The sequence below is a fragment of the Leptosomus discolor genome, chromosome 1 (genome assembly GCF_034619465.1).
Source record: "Leptosomus discolor isolate bLepDis1 chromosome 1, bLepDis1.hap2, whole genome shotgun sequence".
NCBI lineage: Eukaryota > Metazoa > Chordata > Aves > Leptosomiformes > Leptosomidae > Leptosomus > Leptosomus discolor.
In genome coordinates this window covers 204,762,675-204,780,341 of record NC_141391.1, presented here as the reverse complement: position 1 = coordinate 204,780,341, position 17,667 = coordinate 204,762,675, and the positions used below count along the sequence as shown (strand labels likewise).

Here is a 17,667-nt window from a genome sequence, read left to right as displayed (position 1 = left end):
ATCTCTACCAAGACCTTTATTATGGAATCCAAAAATAGTAAAGTTTCATTTACAGGGAGAAAATAATGATCTCAATGTATATAGGTGCTGAGCAAGCAGACAGAATATTTCAACGAATTCACTATTCACAGCAAAATTAAAAATTTAAATGTAATCTTTCTAAAAATTAGGTCTTGCAGGATAAAACAGCTCTTAAAGATGTTTTTTTAATCTAGACTTCATTAATGTTCATATTCTTCATCTTAACAGCTAATGCTGTCAGCATTTATTGATTCAGCCTTCTAATAATTACATCATCTTTCCAGCATGTCAGAGAACATCAAGGTGACTGTGATGCCATATGACTGGAGTATGACTCTAGTGTCACAAAACATTTGTGTCGGTTGTTTACCCAGAAACAGACATGTAGCAAATCGCAGAGTATTAGAGGAGCAAAATACTGACTTTATTAATAATCTGCTATATAAAACGTTTTGTCATTTTCTGTAATGCTGCCAAAACAGTATTGTTGAGTAATTATTTCAATAGTTTTATTTAAATAAACCAGAAGTCAGTGAGGGCACTTTGACCAATGCCAAATCTTCTCAAAACACCACGAGATATTTAATTTTATGTTATTTGAAAAAAAGCATTCTCACAGAGCTGGAAAGCACCTTTACTTTCCTGCAATGGGATTGGATATTGTACTTGTGTATCTCATGGATTTCTCCTGAAGGTTTGTTTCTTTCAAACATTCAACCAGCTCAGGCTAAGGCTTACAAAAAGACAATTGCTTTGGTTACAAACTGCACGGATTTTAATAATCGCATTATTTTTCCTAAGGGTTGGAATGAGGCAAGAATTACAGTACATTTATTCATTTGATGAATGTAAAAAAAATCCTGGTTTAGAGGCTTTTAATATCTTGAAAATATAATTTTGAACTAAAAGGCATATTTTCTTCCTCTTCAGAAGAGAAAGTCAGTGTTCATATGACAGTAGGTCCAGTAGGTCACAAAAAATAATTAAACTCAAGCAGTAGGTAAACTAATAAAACATGAACACATATATTTTGTTAAAGAAATTAAAAATCATCACTCTTTCTCCTTCCCTTTCAAGAACTTTATAAAATAAAGTGCAAAGTTATGCCTGGACTGACATGATCACCCTGGAATAATGGATTTCATTCAGTAATAAAATCCAGCAGAGCAGAACTGAGGAACAACCCTACCCCAAGGAGTGAGTACTCCGTGTGAAGGTCTGTATTTTTTCTTCCTGGGTATTTTGTAGCAAGGATGATTGGACTGAAATCACTTTAGGACTGACTTGGGCTTTTGTGAGGTGATGCTTGCATATGAACAAGTGCCTTTTATTAACTTAACAATTTTCACTTCAATCTAACCTCAAATTTTCTAACCTCAGCAATGTACTGTAGTCAGTAAACACCTCTTTTTGCCATGGCACAAGCTGTGAGCATGACCTTGTGCCACACAAAGGCACAATCCCTCCTCTCCACCTACCAACACTGTTGGCAATAGCTGAGGGGCAGCAGTGTAGAGGGTCTTTGCCCTTACCTATATGCAGCAAGAAAGCTGGGAGCCAGCCTTGCTTCCACCACACCACACCGCACAGCAGCATGAGCTTGGTAACTTTCTGCCCGATCTAGTTCCTGTATTTTAGCATCTGATAAAGATGCAACCATACCAATCATTCCTTACAAACAGCAATTCACTTCCATTGGTATATTCTTGAAAACTGGATTATTCCTGTTAGAGAACCTGGAGCAGATTTTTCTTGTGAACCATCTCTGAAAACATGCAAATGATTATCAGTCACAACACAGACAACAAACAAGCAAATAGTGAAATCAACTGGTAGCACAGGTGATGATCAGGATCTTAACAGAGGGCTCTTGAGATCCGTTTTCCTGTAAGCTTGGTTTTTCACCACATATAATCAACTCCACTTTGAAATATAACAAATTGGCAGATATGGGGGAAGCAGTCTGATCACAACATTTGTTTGTCATAATATGCCAGAAATTAGTTTACAAACTTGTCTTGGAAATTACAATAATAACCATTTCCCAATAGCATTTCACATTTGCAAGAGCCTTCAATGCATCTTAATTGATGAAGTCCAAGAGCCCAGTAATTTCAGCTTGAATATACGATTGCATTGTGATAAACACAAAATGCGGGGAAAATAATAGGCCTGGCACAACGGGAAAGTTGTGGAAGGGGGTTCTGACTGACTGTCGCAGCACAACACATGACAATCAGGCATCACAGAAACAGGCTCAGGACAAGAAGCAATGCAAGCAGGCACATTGGCAGTGTGAAGTTCATGCAGCCATGGGAACATTTGCTTAATATATTCTTGAGGCGTACGCACACAGAATGCAATTTTAAGATAGCCCTAAATTTCTAGATGACGGCCTTTTTTTCTCCTACTTTTTTAAAGATACCTCTCTCTTACTATGAATTACCATGCAACTTCAACCTGTCAATCCAGCTGAATATAGCTCTCAAAGCATAATGACAATGTCTTTTAGAGAGGAAACTATTTTGTTATTGTTGCTGCAATCAATGAAGGCTTAATTCATTTTTCCTTGACTTTTATGCACTATTATCTATATTATAACAACAATCATGAACAGTTAAAGATCAGGTTTTATTGTGCCAGCATGTCTGTACAGAATAATAAAGAAGAAAGTCCTTGCTTTAGAGATCACTTTTTAATTGGTGAAGAAATAAGACAAATGTTATTCTTAAGAAAATAAAATAATAATAATAAAGAATTGAGTCATACACTGACATTTCTCTAATCAGTGCCAAACAGGAGTGATTTATCCATTAAAAAAAGGGAAGAAGATAGATTTTAAGGTAAGATTTCAGTGACAGCAAGTAGCTCAGCAAGTTTTCAGACATTTCCCCATGCACAGAGGTCATTACGGAGAATGAGTTGAAGAGGTACATGGCTGCTCCCTTTGGTGCCTCCTGGAGTATAACAACGGACAGTTCAAGGCCTCAGACTCTCCAGCTATTTTAATTGCTAATCTACAATACAAGAAAATGGCCAGACCAACTCCATGTATCTGATTGCCCCCCATGTCTTTCCTTCACTGCCTTTTGATTGTCTGGTGTTTACTGAATTCAGTGTCGCATAAAAGAACTCAGGTTCTAGCAGTTATGGTGGGGCTACTTGTCTGTCTCTTGGTCACAGCAGAATTTAGAGGTCCCCACACCAGGTCACCTACAAGCTTAAAAAGTATAAGTTTAAAAAGTAGCCTGGGATACTTTCTATTTCTGTGGTTACTCTTGAGAGTAGGCAAGCTGATTCAGTCTCCAAGATTCAGAGCCTTGAAGTGTACCTACCCAGGGGTTTAGGCATGATTTACATGTTGGGAAAGCAGTGCAGGGTCCTTAGTGAAGTAGTTAGGTACTGTACTCTGCATGGAGCTGTGCCACAGTGCAGGCATGGAGAAGCCTTGGGGAAGAGGCAAGTTGATGCGATGTCTCGGCAAACCCCCAGTCTACCAAGAGGTGCACAGGGCAACTGGGCTCTACCTGTGCCCCATGCTCAGAAGCTCTAAAAACTGTTCACTTCCAGCACATTTTCTCACATGGTCACTACTGAAGTCTATCTCACTTTCTGGGTGCTAAGTTTGACACGTAGGGGCTGATATGTGGAAAGGATGAGCATACTCAACCTACACTAGAATTAACAGGAGCTTTTCAACATACAAATTGCTGTGCAGTGATGAGCGTCTTTGAAAGTCAGCTCATAGCCATGAAGGGTACCATAAAGTGGATACCAAACTTGTGGCATACTTTTGACCTTAATCATTGTTTTTAATTTACTGCTGGTAAAATGATGACAATGCCATAAACACCACTGTGTATGATTTTTTTACAAAAAAAATAAAAATTTGGAGTATCCTGGTTAACAGCATTCAAAGTGCACCAATTGAACATGATATTTGAAATTAACATGCAAAGAGGAGAGTGAGGAACAAAAACATGTGTGTATATATATATGTGGTTGTGTGTATATATTTATATAAATATTATTTTCCATTGTTGAAAGGACCTACAATTTGTACACTTCAAAAAGCGCTACTTACTACTTTCAATAGGTATTAGAACAGATAAAAATCACCAACCTGTCACAATAAATATTTAAATCTCTTAATATATTGTCAATTAAATCCATACCTTATTGGGATCAGAATCCTCTCAGAGTTATGAGATAGCAAAAAATATAATCTGATCACTTCATGAAGTTTACATCAGTACTCATTTTCATTAAATATTAAAATGTAATAAAAAAATAACATTAAAATTCAATTATGATCTAACTTTTCCCCATACGATTTTCTGGCCACCCAGGGGCAAAACCAGATGCATATAAGATCTGAAAAAACATCACTCCTGGATAATGTACTTGCTAAATTGGACCAAAATTGTCCCCAACACATCAATTAGCACTTTGGTTTTGGCTATGTAAGGCTGTCTCTAAAGGCATTTTCTTGTTTAAAAATTTTGGGGGCCCCTTTACAAGCATTGTTGCACTAGAAAATTTTCCTCTGAGTCTCCAATGCAGTGACCACCTTTGATCTCATCTGCAAAGCACTAAGTGTTACCTATAGCATTAAACACCCACCTGCACCCCCTGTTCAGAACTAACACTGACAAATACAAGCAACGTTATGTGTGCCACGCTTCTACAGACGTTCACTCAACTTTTCTACCATGACCACAAAGACACAAGCAGGGGCTACAGGTATATTTGAAAGGTTAAAAGCTTGAGTTATTTACCTGTCATCTTCATAATGCTCCAAAGATATTCGAAATAAGTTATGGAGCAGACACCATCACTCACTTTTATGTATGTTAAATTGTGGAGTAACTCAGGGCTTCTCAGCAGATTAGGGAAAAATGGATTTTGATGTCCAAGAGCTGCTGCTGCCATGGCAGGGGATTAGGGTAAACTTGGCAAGTACAAAGAGTACTTGAAGAAATGGGTGAAAGTGTTTAGGGCAATGGGACTGACTCAAACTAGGCCAGTTTAAGTGTTTTCTGTGTAGGCTGCCTCTCTGGTTAGCTTGTTCCTCCAGCCTTGGGGCACTGTTGTCTGTCTTACCCAGTTACATGTGGGGAATTTTCCTCCTCAGCAGGTAAAATACCTGGGGCCACAGTTCCTTGTCATGTAAGCATGGGTAATTACTGCCTGTGCCACGATAACAAAAAGATATTGTGTAATAATGCTGAAACCCTTCTCATAAGGCACATATGATATGTCAACCACTTGTAGAAATGGTCGACTTTTGGCCGTAAAGACATTTATGTAGTAATTAAACATCATGACACACAAACTTTGAAAGTTTTTTCATCATTATGGTTTCGTTATACACCGTTTGCGGGGGGCTTATCTTAAAACTAAACTCAAATGTAAACTTTCTTGACCAATGTCAGCTTGGCATCAACTCACTATTTAATTGACTGTTAACAAACTGTCCAAGATATGACTGCTGTACAGATATTTTATCTTCCTGTTAATTGGTAATTATGCATTGGCAGGAAAAACAGTGTTTCTTTCCAATTATTCCAGAACTCAGTGATTATTTAAACTTTGCTAATTAGCAGTGGAGGGCTGGTACATCTTCTGGGCAAATTGTATTTGATAATCCCTATTAAAATATACATCGCAGTAGCTGACTTGTAACAAACAGGAAAAAAAAACAGTGGCAGTTCAAAGGGTATTAGACACAGCACAAGGCAAATGGGGGCCTATTAAAATTTCCCCAACTGTTCTAATGAGAATGCCGAGGGTCATTTCTTCCTAGTTTACCATCTGTTTGGTTTCTGGCAAGTATCTCCAGTGTGAAGGGAGGGTCCCGGAGCCCATTTGGCTTGTCACAAAGTAAACCAGGGATCTGCAGCAATTTCAGTAAGTTACAAAACCGCACTTCAAGATCAGTAGCATGTACATAGCTGAAAACTTTTTTTGAAGAGCTGGCATTTACTGATTATTCCTTATTTTTTAAAGCTGTGAACAAGCATGGAGAGGCAAAGACTGAGCAGGAGGGATCAATTTTATAGGCTCACCTAACAAGAAAAATCCAAGAGTTGGCCTTTTTCCATCTCACAATGTTAGTGGGGGATATTTTAGTTTATCTGTCAAAATCTGAAAGCAAAACATTGCCCCAGAACCATCAGTGTTTGAGCATAAATCGGTGCCAAAACCAAGCTTCTGAAGGCTTGAAACCACACGCCCCATCCAGGAGCAGCGGGAGCCTCCAATGCCTCCAACGCACAGTCTGGACCGATGCACCAGTAGAGCTGGGGAGCACGACCAGAGCATTTTTTGTGGTACCCTCTTGGAGATGGCACTGTGGGTGTCCTTCAGCCACCCAGGTGCCCTCTTTGCCTTTCTTCTTCTGCAGATGAAACAAGCATCATCATCAATTACATCTACCTATAGTCACTCTGCCCTAAGACTGCTCATGACCTGTGAGCCAAAGCGAGATAGGGAACCAGGAAACCACTTTTATCCTTTTCCCCAATTCCCAGATCACACAGAGATGGAACAAAACGATCTTTCATCTATAAATTGAAAGGGGGGTTTGGTTTTGGTCTGTTATGCAAACATGTATGTAACCAAAATACCAAGCAGAGGATTATGTGAAGGCTGCCTTAATCCTGTCAAAAGCCAATAGAATAATTCTAAAAGAAAAGAGTATAAGATAAAAGGTAATGCCAAGTAAATTATTTCTGGTAGTTGTTCTTTCCAGGATTTCCTCTAGGAAATCTATTATTCACCATATTTTAAGAAGAATTTTAACTATTCAAATTTTAAAAAAAAAATTTAAATCCTGGAGACTCAATGTATTACTTACAGTAGTGATCACCTTCACGATATAGAAACAAAGAGGAAAGATTGCAAAAGAAGAAAGATTGCAAAATGATCTTTCATATTCTATTTTTTGCTTTCTAGTAGATGTAATTTACGTGTTCAGGCACTAAAATGTTTCCAGGTAACATCACTCTCATAGTCACTTTTAAAGTAGCCCACAGAGATAAACAAAACCTAAAATTCACCAGCAGTTTATGATCTCATGGTAGAAAGAAGACATCTGTTTTAAAAGATAGTAAATTACAAGTTGTATAAACCTACACAGAAAATAAACAAAAAAATTCTGTTAGTCAGTTAGGCCTGTGGCAACATTTTCCAACGTAATGAGAGCTTCGAATCCACTGCCTCTACCATATTAGACCCTACGGACTTTCAAAATGACCTTTTCAATTTAGGTTGAAAGGTTAATGTATATACAAATATTATTGAGAAATTACTTGTTTATTTGACATTTATTAAAAAGCACAGTAATTATGATTTTGCATAAAATCAGGTTTTGTGGGGCTTAACTATAAAGGCTTACATTTTCCACTGTAGTTTGCAAGAAACTAATTACACCAAACTTAAATTTTAAATAATTTGTCATGGGTATATGACATGAAAATCTACTGGGGAGCCGGAAAGCTTTGGGAAGAACCCAAATTCACGGAGATGCAGTGTGACTGGCAGGTCAAAGGCAAGCTTTGATATGTGCAGCCCAGCATGTCTGTCTGCTCAACCAGCCTGTCAGCTGGGACAATCCCGTGTAATGAGACAGATTCAGGTCCTCAGCACACAGCCCTCCTTATCACTGCTGAGGGATTACACTGTAATCTTCTCCTTTAATTGTAGAAATGATACTGAGTTCCTTGCTTTCCAGTGCACATGGCTTTGGAGGCGCTGAGCTGTATTTTTGTATTTATCCCAATTTACAGACCAGTACCACTATCACCCACAAAACCCATTTAACCTTAATCTCATTTGCACGCAATCACTCCCATCAAACACAGCACAACATTTGTAGCTTTCTAACATGCTTTTTAGAACTCCTGTCTCTCACTTTCTTCTTATGTATTTGGAGTAAGCCAAGCAGTGAGAGCCCCTAAGTGACTGTGTGGACATCCTGGCAGTGTGGGAGGTTAGTCTTTGGGGGCTGATAAACCCCAGAGCATAGCCAGCAGATGCCCTGAGCTGGTGAAACAGGCCAAACATCAGCAAGAAACCTCAGAGTAAAAAGCAAAAGAAGGGAAGGACACACAGAGACAGAGAGATCCCACAGGAGTCCAAAATGCATCTCCAGAGAGACACAGGATGTGAATGGCACTGAGGGATATCAGTGTGGCTAAAGAAAGGGGGAGATGAAGAGCAGGATTGCTCTTCGGGCTTCTGCAGGCAACACTGAAGGATATGGAAATGAGTCCCAGATATGCACTGCACTGATCAGGAAAGGAGAGTGGAAATGTTACTGGAGAGATGCAATGTAGTGTATCTGTTGTATCAAGGGATCTAGTAAAGGAAGAAATACTATTCTTAAAAGTTAGAATTAAGGATCATTTTTTTGCTAAAGGATCCTTGCAGCTTGGTTAGCGAGGTTTCAAGTGTACATTTATGGTTTATCCCAGTTCTAATTTTATCTCTACAGTTTCAGTTTTACCTTTATCTGAACCTAGAAAAAGGTTCAACTTGGGAGAAAAGATTAGTATTTATGACAGCTATTAAGTTTTCTCCCCAAAAGCTCACCCTTTTCTCCCTAAAAGAGTTGTTAGAAGGCTTCCCAAACAAAAATTTCAGCAAATTTCATGTCAGTATCATCCCACAGAAGAAACCAGGAACTATTTCTTCAGCTACACAATGTATACTGTAAAAAAAAGAAAACATAACCCTTAGAATTAACTCTGTTAGCACTGACGTGTTTTATCTTTTTTCTTCAAAGCTTCTTGACGTGGTTAACTGAGATAACTGACAATGATTGTGTCTCCATCAAGTGACTTCCTAAATAGGGTAATCAAAAGATAATTGCAGCCACAATACAGTAACTTATGGCACAGAAGACAGATATATGTTTGTTGGGAAGATTTCATATTGTCGAGGCAGACTGAAAGATTATGGCAATCTAGCGTGACCTCCTGTGTAACATAGACAAGAGCATTTCAATGGTGATATTGCAAGGGAGAAAAAACATTCTGCCCTGCTCCATAAGCAACCACTATCAACCCAATTTCAGAATAGTGCTATCTTCAATTTTTAAAGGCCCAGCTTCAGCCCCCTCTGTCTAATCTATGATAAACCATATAAATCTTTGAATAGAGGTCTCTCAACCTGACATAGTCACATATTTCCTGTCACGTCACATATTACTTTAACTAATCTATCTCAGTGGGACACCCTCTGTAACAGCCCTGTTCTACAGATGAAGATACAAATTTATGAAAAAATACAGATGTACTTTGTAAATGGACAAAGTTATTTAGGTTCTTAAAATTTTACTTAATTTATTCTATTAAATATTTAGAGGTGATTAAACATGACCTGTATACCTTGCCCTGTGAATTTGTCATACAGGGCCATGATCTCCCCATTAATATGATACAAACACCCATTATATGGCAAGATAATATCTTGCCAGTAACTTGACCGTCCCCAAAATTTCACATTGATAAGTGCTTTCCATCACACTTATTCCATCAGATCCTGTTCATCTTGTGAAGACCACGGTGAGAAAGGAGAAACAGCAATACTGTTTCTTCAAGAAAAGTGGATCTTTTGGTGCATTTTGCATAAGACGTGAAATACCTGTGGCAGCTGTACTCTTCCCTTTGAAACGTCGAGCAAAAGGTTTGAGGCTGGTTAGCGGTGCTATTCACAGAGGCAAAGCCCTTCTCAAATTGTTCCTCAATACATTTTAAAACAACGTGCTATTCATGTTACATTCTTTCATTTACAAGCCAATGTGTGTCTGCTGTATGACACTCACATGCCGAGGCCACTCGTGTTTCCCATGCATTATAGCAGAGATAATTAACATGAAAGTTTATTATGAAGGGAGTACTGAAGTTTAATGCTAAGAGACAAAAGAACATTTAAACATGCTACTGCAAGTGTAGCTCAGTTGGCAACCCGTACAACTGGGACCTATTTTTGTACCTTCACCCCAGATTGCTTTTTAGAGGTCACTGAGTTCCTCCAGTTATAGGAACACAATTCTTACAATTATTTGTAAGGATATAAAAAATGCTACCAAATAACAAACCGCAGAAGGTATAGCTGTAAATTACTTTCACAAATTTAGAAAAGATTTTTTCAAAAGCTCTTGTCCTTAACACAGCTGGCCTGGCTGCTACTGCTGAACACTACAGCAGAACCTGAAATATATAATAATTCTGCAAAACCTGTCCTACCCTTTTACTGCAATTCTGGTTTTTTGTACATGGAAAATAATTGGTTATATAAAATACCTTGACCAGCATTCTGGTTTCAATGAAGACGTTATTGTTAAGTGAATGGAAAAAATAGGTTGACCTAAGCTCAAAGAAATCAGTTTTTCAGCCCAAGAACAGTTAGATGCTTTAGACTAAATGCTTTAGTTTATACAAAATGTCACACCATTTAGAAATGGCTTTTTTAACCAGTTTAGCTGCTGAGGCTTTTCTGTCTTAAAATTCATATAATTCAGTATACCAGTACCACAGCTGACCAAAGACGAAGAAAGTGGAGGAGGAAATAAAATCTGTCTAAAAGCCACCACTGCCTTATCCCGCTGACTCCCACTGACTTCCATGTATTGTTGATTACTCAGTCTAAATGATCCTGTTTCAGTAATTGTGTTGTTATTGATACTCTCTTATGACCAAGTATTCATTACCCTGGATTGCAGAATGTGTAAAATTACACTGGACTTACTTACCAAATCCAAATGCACTGGAACCACCAACACTCTGGGAAGCCTGAACACTGGTAGAGGTGTAGAGCCCAGTTACCAGTAAGCCATCAAAGAAGGTACTTGTCGAAATAGTCACTGAAATGAGAGAAATAAAATATGTGTAATTATTTACAAGCACTACTTAAGATCTTCTACACATTCTGTGAGCACACTCCTGCCCTTTAATGAGATCACATCATTCAGTACAGTGAATTCATCTGAATTCCCCCAATACTTATGACACTTCAGTGACTTTAAATTGGCTTTCCCATGTAATTTGCCCAAATATCTTGTTCAACGTTCAAGCTGTGTGTGCCAAGTTTCAGTATGCTTCTATACAACTTCTTCATGGTTTCCTTGAAGAAGACTGACTGCTTTAGAGGTAAACTACTAGCATTTATTGGTGTTTGACTCAGCTTCTATTCCTAAATGAATCGTAAGTCCTGTACCAGTAATCATCTGCAGCAGGAGCGAGACACAAACTGAGCATTACAACAGGATCTGAAATGAACATCAAAAGGGTGATCATGGCCATCACTGCTTGGGAAGTTGCCTTAACTAGAAGCACAAATCTATGCTATACACTGAATGTACAATGAGGTAGAAAACCAGCATTGGAATATAAGGCTTGCAAGTAATCGTCAAGACATTGGAGTATAGGAAAAGAAATGATATAACCAGGATTATAATGTTGTTCTTTCTGGACCCAAATAGAATGCTAAATTATGGTTATCGTGCCTATTATAGTATCATACACTTAAGTTATATGGGCATCTGAGTCATTACAGATTATGTGCATTTAAATAATTTGTGAATGTATTTTTAAGAGATTCTTAGATATTAGCAGTAATCCTCCAAATAGCATCTACAAGTAACACTGAAATCTATATATTCTTTGTTAGAATTGACAAAACTTGCAATATTTATTTACTTCTTGTAAATACTGATTCTCACATTTTTACTTTGGTATCTTTCAGATTGTGTCATTGTATACTAAATATCAGCTTTAACAGTTCTATCTTGGAAAGACTTAAATTATTAAGTGATAGGTATAGGTTTTTCCTGTTACATAAATGCAACGTCCTCTATGGCCAGAATGACTTCTCTAATCCTACAGCAACATGCAACATTCTTTGCTTCATAATAATCTCCTGCTCTTTTTTTTTTTTTTTTTAATTTAATACTCTAATATTAGGTTGCACACCTCTGAATTGAAATTAGAACTAGAAAATTTTACAAAAAAATAATTAATTAGCTTAACAATGAGGTAAATTGTCTTCTCTTTCTCTCCTCACCTTTATTTGTCTAGTATCATCCTTTGATCTTTCTCTACATCATGTGTCACCTCCCCATATTGCTATCTCTTGCTGGGAACATCACGAGCCAGTGACTGGCTGGGGAACTGAAGCAAAGTGCTGTGAGGTGATTGCTAGTACATTCACTGGTGATACACATTCAGCAGTGAAACAGTTGGGGTTTTTTAAACCTCAATAGTCATTTAGTGTTTCCCCTGGGATACACATTGGCTTAAACTTACTGTTAAATATCTAAAGAACATACAAACATTGGCAGTGGTTTAGTTTGTTCTGAGCAGAGGAGCAATATTTACCATGTTAATTTATTCTTCAACTCTTTATATTTAATTACCTTCCTTTCATTATTCAATAGTATACTGAAAAATTCCTGAATCCAACTTTTCTGCTCCCATGACTCCAAATTTCAGTGTTTTGCAATAGATGCTTCACTGAATGCAGACACAGGTTCAGAGCCATACGCTCAATTTTTAAGAAGAGGCCATTTCTGATATACATGTTAAAAGAACGGCAAATAAGACTAGATTTTTTAAAAATAAAAGTATTGTGGAAAGAAAAAGAAAATCAAACAAGCAAACAATGAATTTTTCCTGTGTTTGATGATGAAATGGCAAATAATGCAGAATCTTTTCTTCCCTTTGTGCCTTTAAACCAACAAAGAGGCAAAACATATGTTAAAAAAATATGCCTATGTGTTATTTTTGAAGACTTGACAAAACAGTCAGTGAAAAGCATTGATAGAAGGGCACCAGGCCAGTACTTTGCTGCCATTTTGTTTCCCTGTGGGGAAGCATCTTATTCTTTACTGAATAGGATATAATGCAAAATCCTACTGTGAACAGGTGACCAGTTTCTCTGTGGGAAAGAAGTGATATTTTACAATGCCTGTATTTGATTTTGGACATATTTGTGTGATTGTCAACCCTCATTTTACATGAGCATGTAATAGGTCAATTTTTATTGTTGAAAAATTTCCAGCAGAGTATGGCTCCCTCATTAAGCCTCTGGGAAACTGCACAACGCCTCTAGCACATTTTTTAAAAACAGAACACTAGGCTGTTATTATACACATGTCATACATTTCAGAATAATTTCATAGTTCTTCAAGAGGAAAAAAATTAATCATGACATTCTCAGTGATGATTTTTTTCTCTACCCAGTGGTGAAATACATCAAATTCCCATAAAATGAAAGAAAACACACACCATGCCAAATGTTAATGACCAAGAACAGGAAAGTTGTGCTAATGCACAGCCCGGCAACAGGACTGTGATTTTATGTAGGGACTAGGGCTTGTTACTGAGGGGTCTCAGCTTCCCCTTCCAAGATCAACAAGAAGATTCCTCTGAGATCCCCTCCAACAGACTTTGTTTCTACCTTTACACTGGCCTATGCCATATGTAGTTGATGCCAAGTATCTGGCACTTCAGGAGCAAAGACCAATGCCAAGACTCACCTGGACCTTGGAAAACATCTGGAAGGGCACAGCTGCACAGAGCACCCAAGGCTGGGGAGGTAAGGGGAGCCCTGGCACAGCCTCACTTCTTGCCCCATGGCACCCAATGGGCGACACAGCAGTAAGTCTCATCTACAAGCCCAACCAGGCTCTGCTCCATGCTCCACAACACGCTTTGGGAGAATTTGTGTGAGTGAAGAAGTGAGGAGCCCATCTTGTCACTGGGAACTGCTCAGTCAGGCAGGGGGGTGTGCCGGACCATGACACCCACTACAGAGCAGCACCCTGTGCCAGCTCTTCTGGCTGTTGCACCAGGGCAAGCGGGGAGCCCTGGCTTGACTCATCTCATCCCTCACACTAGGGTTGGGAAGGGAGCTTGCAAGACATCCTGTGGGATCAGGTAACCCATAGTGCAGACATAGGTTGGAGGCCCTCGGTTGCCTTGAAGTAGCCCAGTGAGAGGGACTGAGACCATCCACCCAAGAAACACAGGAAGGTTGTGCTGGGAACAACCTACTGATCAGGCAACAGCACACTGCAAATATTAGAGGCAAAGCTGATAGCAGCTACTTTAAAAGTTGCCCAACATTTCCTTCTATTTTCAGTTCCTGAGATCTTTGCCAATTTTTACTCTCTTGGGCTTTTTGGGTTGTTTTTTTTTCATGGTAAGTGTCTGCCTCAAACTGATTTAATTATTTAAGGGAGAAAGAGTTTCAGTCAAAACACTTCATTCATTGCTGAGATGAGGTTAGAGGAAAATGTTATGTTGCCCTGGCTGAAAAATTCCAGTGTCCTTGCTTTCAGCAGCTCTTCCACACTGAAGCGTGAGAGCTGTCCTCCAAGTTTGGACAAATTATATTTTATATATATCTGTACAAAAAAAAAAATAAAAATAGAGTTCCCACAAGCTCAACAGAGACATTTTCATTTTTAGCATCTAAATATTTCTGGAGATTGTGTCCTCATTTACCACTCTCAGAGCACTTGCTGACTAATAGAGCTTGCTGAAAAAAGTCTCATGAAACACATTTCAGTCCAGCTATACTGCTTTTTTGGAGCAAAAGTGCTTTGTAGAGATATCATTTCCGATGATGTTTGATCTGGGAAGTTTCTCAGTGTTTTAAAGTAGAAAGTCATGTCTGCTGGTTGGAAAGAAAGGGGGAAAGTGAGGGATCTTTATCAAAAGTCTAGGCCTTCTGACGAGAAACCAATTCAGCAGAATCTCACTTCTCAAAAAGCTGAAAAATGTGCAAAATGTCACAAAAAAGAAGTTGCTCCTGAAGTTTGGCCAACACCATCCCCAATAACTTAAACTTAGGAGACACAAAAGCAGACCTGAGGGCAAGAGGACAGTGAGCGTACTAGGATGGAGAAGGTGGCGACACTGGGACCAGTATAGGATTAGGGGAAGAAAGACTTTCTGGAGAAAAAATGGGGAGCGATGGAGAAAAGGTGACCACAGCTGGGCAAAGTAGTGGAGACAAGGTGATGAGAAAGAGCAGATGGGATCTGTAGCTGTGGCCTGGAAACCCTGGAGATGTTCAGTGCAATGGACTCACACAGCAACTGGGGGGAGCGACCAGGTGCAAAACCACCTGTAAAACCCAACAGCGAAGTGTGAGTCAGCTTCACATGCTGGTTGACAGCCACAATGGCAACCCGCTATGCAGCTCCTACACCACTTTCTGAATCATATGAACAACATTTGCCTGATGGGTATGAAACTTTCCTGTCCATAAATCACGTGAACAGGAATACATGGATTAGGTGTATAATTTCAGTTTATTTTGTAAAACCCTAGGAAATGGCTCCATGAAAAAAATCATATCAGGGCTAGGAAATACCACAGAAGTGGCCTCCGGTGCTGCTTTGCCCTACACTTCTTTCTGTACAATGGTGGAGGTCACAAACAACTGTATTTCTGAGAATCATGAGGCCCCCAGTTCGATTTTCTACCAGGAGAGCTGCTGACTGCAACTCCCTGCACTCTCAGCACACATACACAGCTGTGCTCACCTAAGTAAGCACACAGGCTGGCCTCATCCTGCTGATGCCATGCATCCATGGGGAGCTTTGGGGTGCTGTTTCCTTGGGAACAGAGTGGAAGTGGCAACCTCTCTCCAGAGACGCCTTGCACTTCCCACGATGGGTTTCTGTGAGAGCCCCGGAGTTGGCACCTCCCGTGGGACAAGGAACAGCGGTGCCTCTGGCAATGCCGGGAGCTGACACGCCTTAAGGAGGAAGCGGGTCAGGAAGAAGGAGGCTGGCAAAGATGCTGCTGAAATTATACCACAGGTAGAGGTAGCAGCATAACAGGAAAGACAAAGTGGGTTTTGAACTGTAGTTGTATTCAGACATTTCTAAGAAACTCATGTTACTCTTATGAACATCATTTTCACTGTTTCCAGTGTTGTATGCTACACATACATATAGTATTACAGAAATCTATTAATCTGTGTGAGTAATTGCATAAAATTTGCCTTACATTCTCTTGAGGGACCGAATTACTCTCTGAAAAGACAGTTGCATTTAGACTGATACTCAAAAAAATTGAAGTACAGTCAATGCATCTAAACTGTAAAGGCAGAAAAACTGCCAGGTGGAGGAAGGGGATCATCTGAGGAGATGCCTGTCACTGACAGGTCTTGCCAAATTTGGCCGGTCTTTAGCACTAAGAGGGCTGCTATATACAGAAATTCCACAGAATTTGCAGTGGCCGTTGATGACAGTCACAGAGTTAAAAGACTTTCAGGCAAGGAAAAGGACTAGATGTAGACATACAGACATGACACATGGAACAGCATGAGTGAAAACTTAACAGAGTTCAAGAAAGAATTAAAACCCACAAAAATCTTTGAAGCCCCATATTCTGTTTATGTGAGTCAAGACACATAGCCACAGTGTAAAAATAAACTTTTGTATACCATAAAGAAAACAGAAAAAAATTTTGGTGTGTGAAATGGGATCACCACAGACAGTGGACTCCCCAAAATAAGACTTACTTGCATCAAAGCAAGGACAGGCATATTTTAGGTTCTTCTCAAGGTCAAAGACAGTTCCTTATAATACTGTAATATTGCACCACTGCACACATGAGTCATGGCTGGAAACTTTTCTCTTAGGAAATAAATTATTAATATTGAAGTAATTTTTTTTTTTCCTTGACTCCTCAAAAAATGTATCATCCTCTAAGTAATGCAAGTCAGGTGTGCAATGGCACCGTTCAGAGAGGCCTCTGTGCTGTGGCTTTCACAGGAGATTGCAAAAAGCAATGGAGACTAACATCAAATACAGCAAAGACTGTCAACATCCTACTACATTCAGAGCCAAGCAGAGTTCATCGCTCCTTAAAACAACCAGCAGTGGGAATGCAATCTGAAGGCAGTGTACTCGGGACCACTCAAGCTCACGTGCTTGCATACAAACCCTGACTTCCCTTATACAAAAAATTAGGAAGAAGAGCCAACTCCTGAACAAATTGGGGGATTCACCTGGGAGACCAGCACAGAGACACTTCGACCTCTGAATCTCATTTTCTGCTGCCTCATCAGCAAATACTGGGTTTGGTTAAACTGTACCCATGCCAATCCTGTAGGTACTAGGCACACAACATACCAGGAGGATGACAACAGGCACACCAAAGCTAAAGCACTTTCTCTAGTCACCACTCCTAAACAACATCTCTCTGATTAGCGTCTGGCAGTGGTCACAACTATTGTTATTTTTGTTTAAAAACACTTGGTACATAGGATGCTACCACCTCATGCCAAAATAGTCATCTGGTGCTACACGTTCTCTCCACAGCTGAGAGAGGCACCAGCTCGTTGCAGTAGGCAGATCAGAGACAGCTCTGCTATTAGCATGTTCCCACCACACCACCAGGACTGGCAAGAGGTCACCCCACAGTAGGATCTCATGCTGCCCCCAGCACCAGCCTTGCCGGCTCCGGCACAGGCTCTTGGAATCTCTTGGCCAACATGACCTGATCAAAAGGCAACACTGGGCTGCATTAAATACTCCCATTTCGAATATTCCCTCTCTGGCTTTGCTCACAATGGCTTTAAAAGTAGAAAGGAGGTGGTGCCCCCAGAGTGAATTTCTGG

General features: G+C 39.5%; 1 protein-coding gene across 2 annotated transcripts in view; it reads right to left on the bottom strand.

Moving 5' to 3' along the window:
- The window catches only part of RELN (reelin), a 297,464-nt gene that overhangs the window by 236,559 nt on the left and 43,238 nt on the right, over positions 1-17,667 (bottom strand). For both annotated transcript variants that reach the window (XM_086474260.1, XM_086474253.1), the window contains exon 2: positions 10,781-10,891. In XM_086474260.1, coding sequence (XP_086330386.1) covers positions 10,781-10,891 — 111 coding nt within the window. The remainder of the gene's footprint in view (positions 1-10,780; positions 10,892-17,667) is intronic.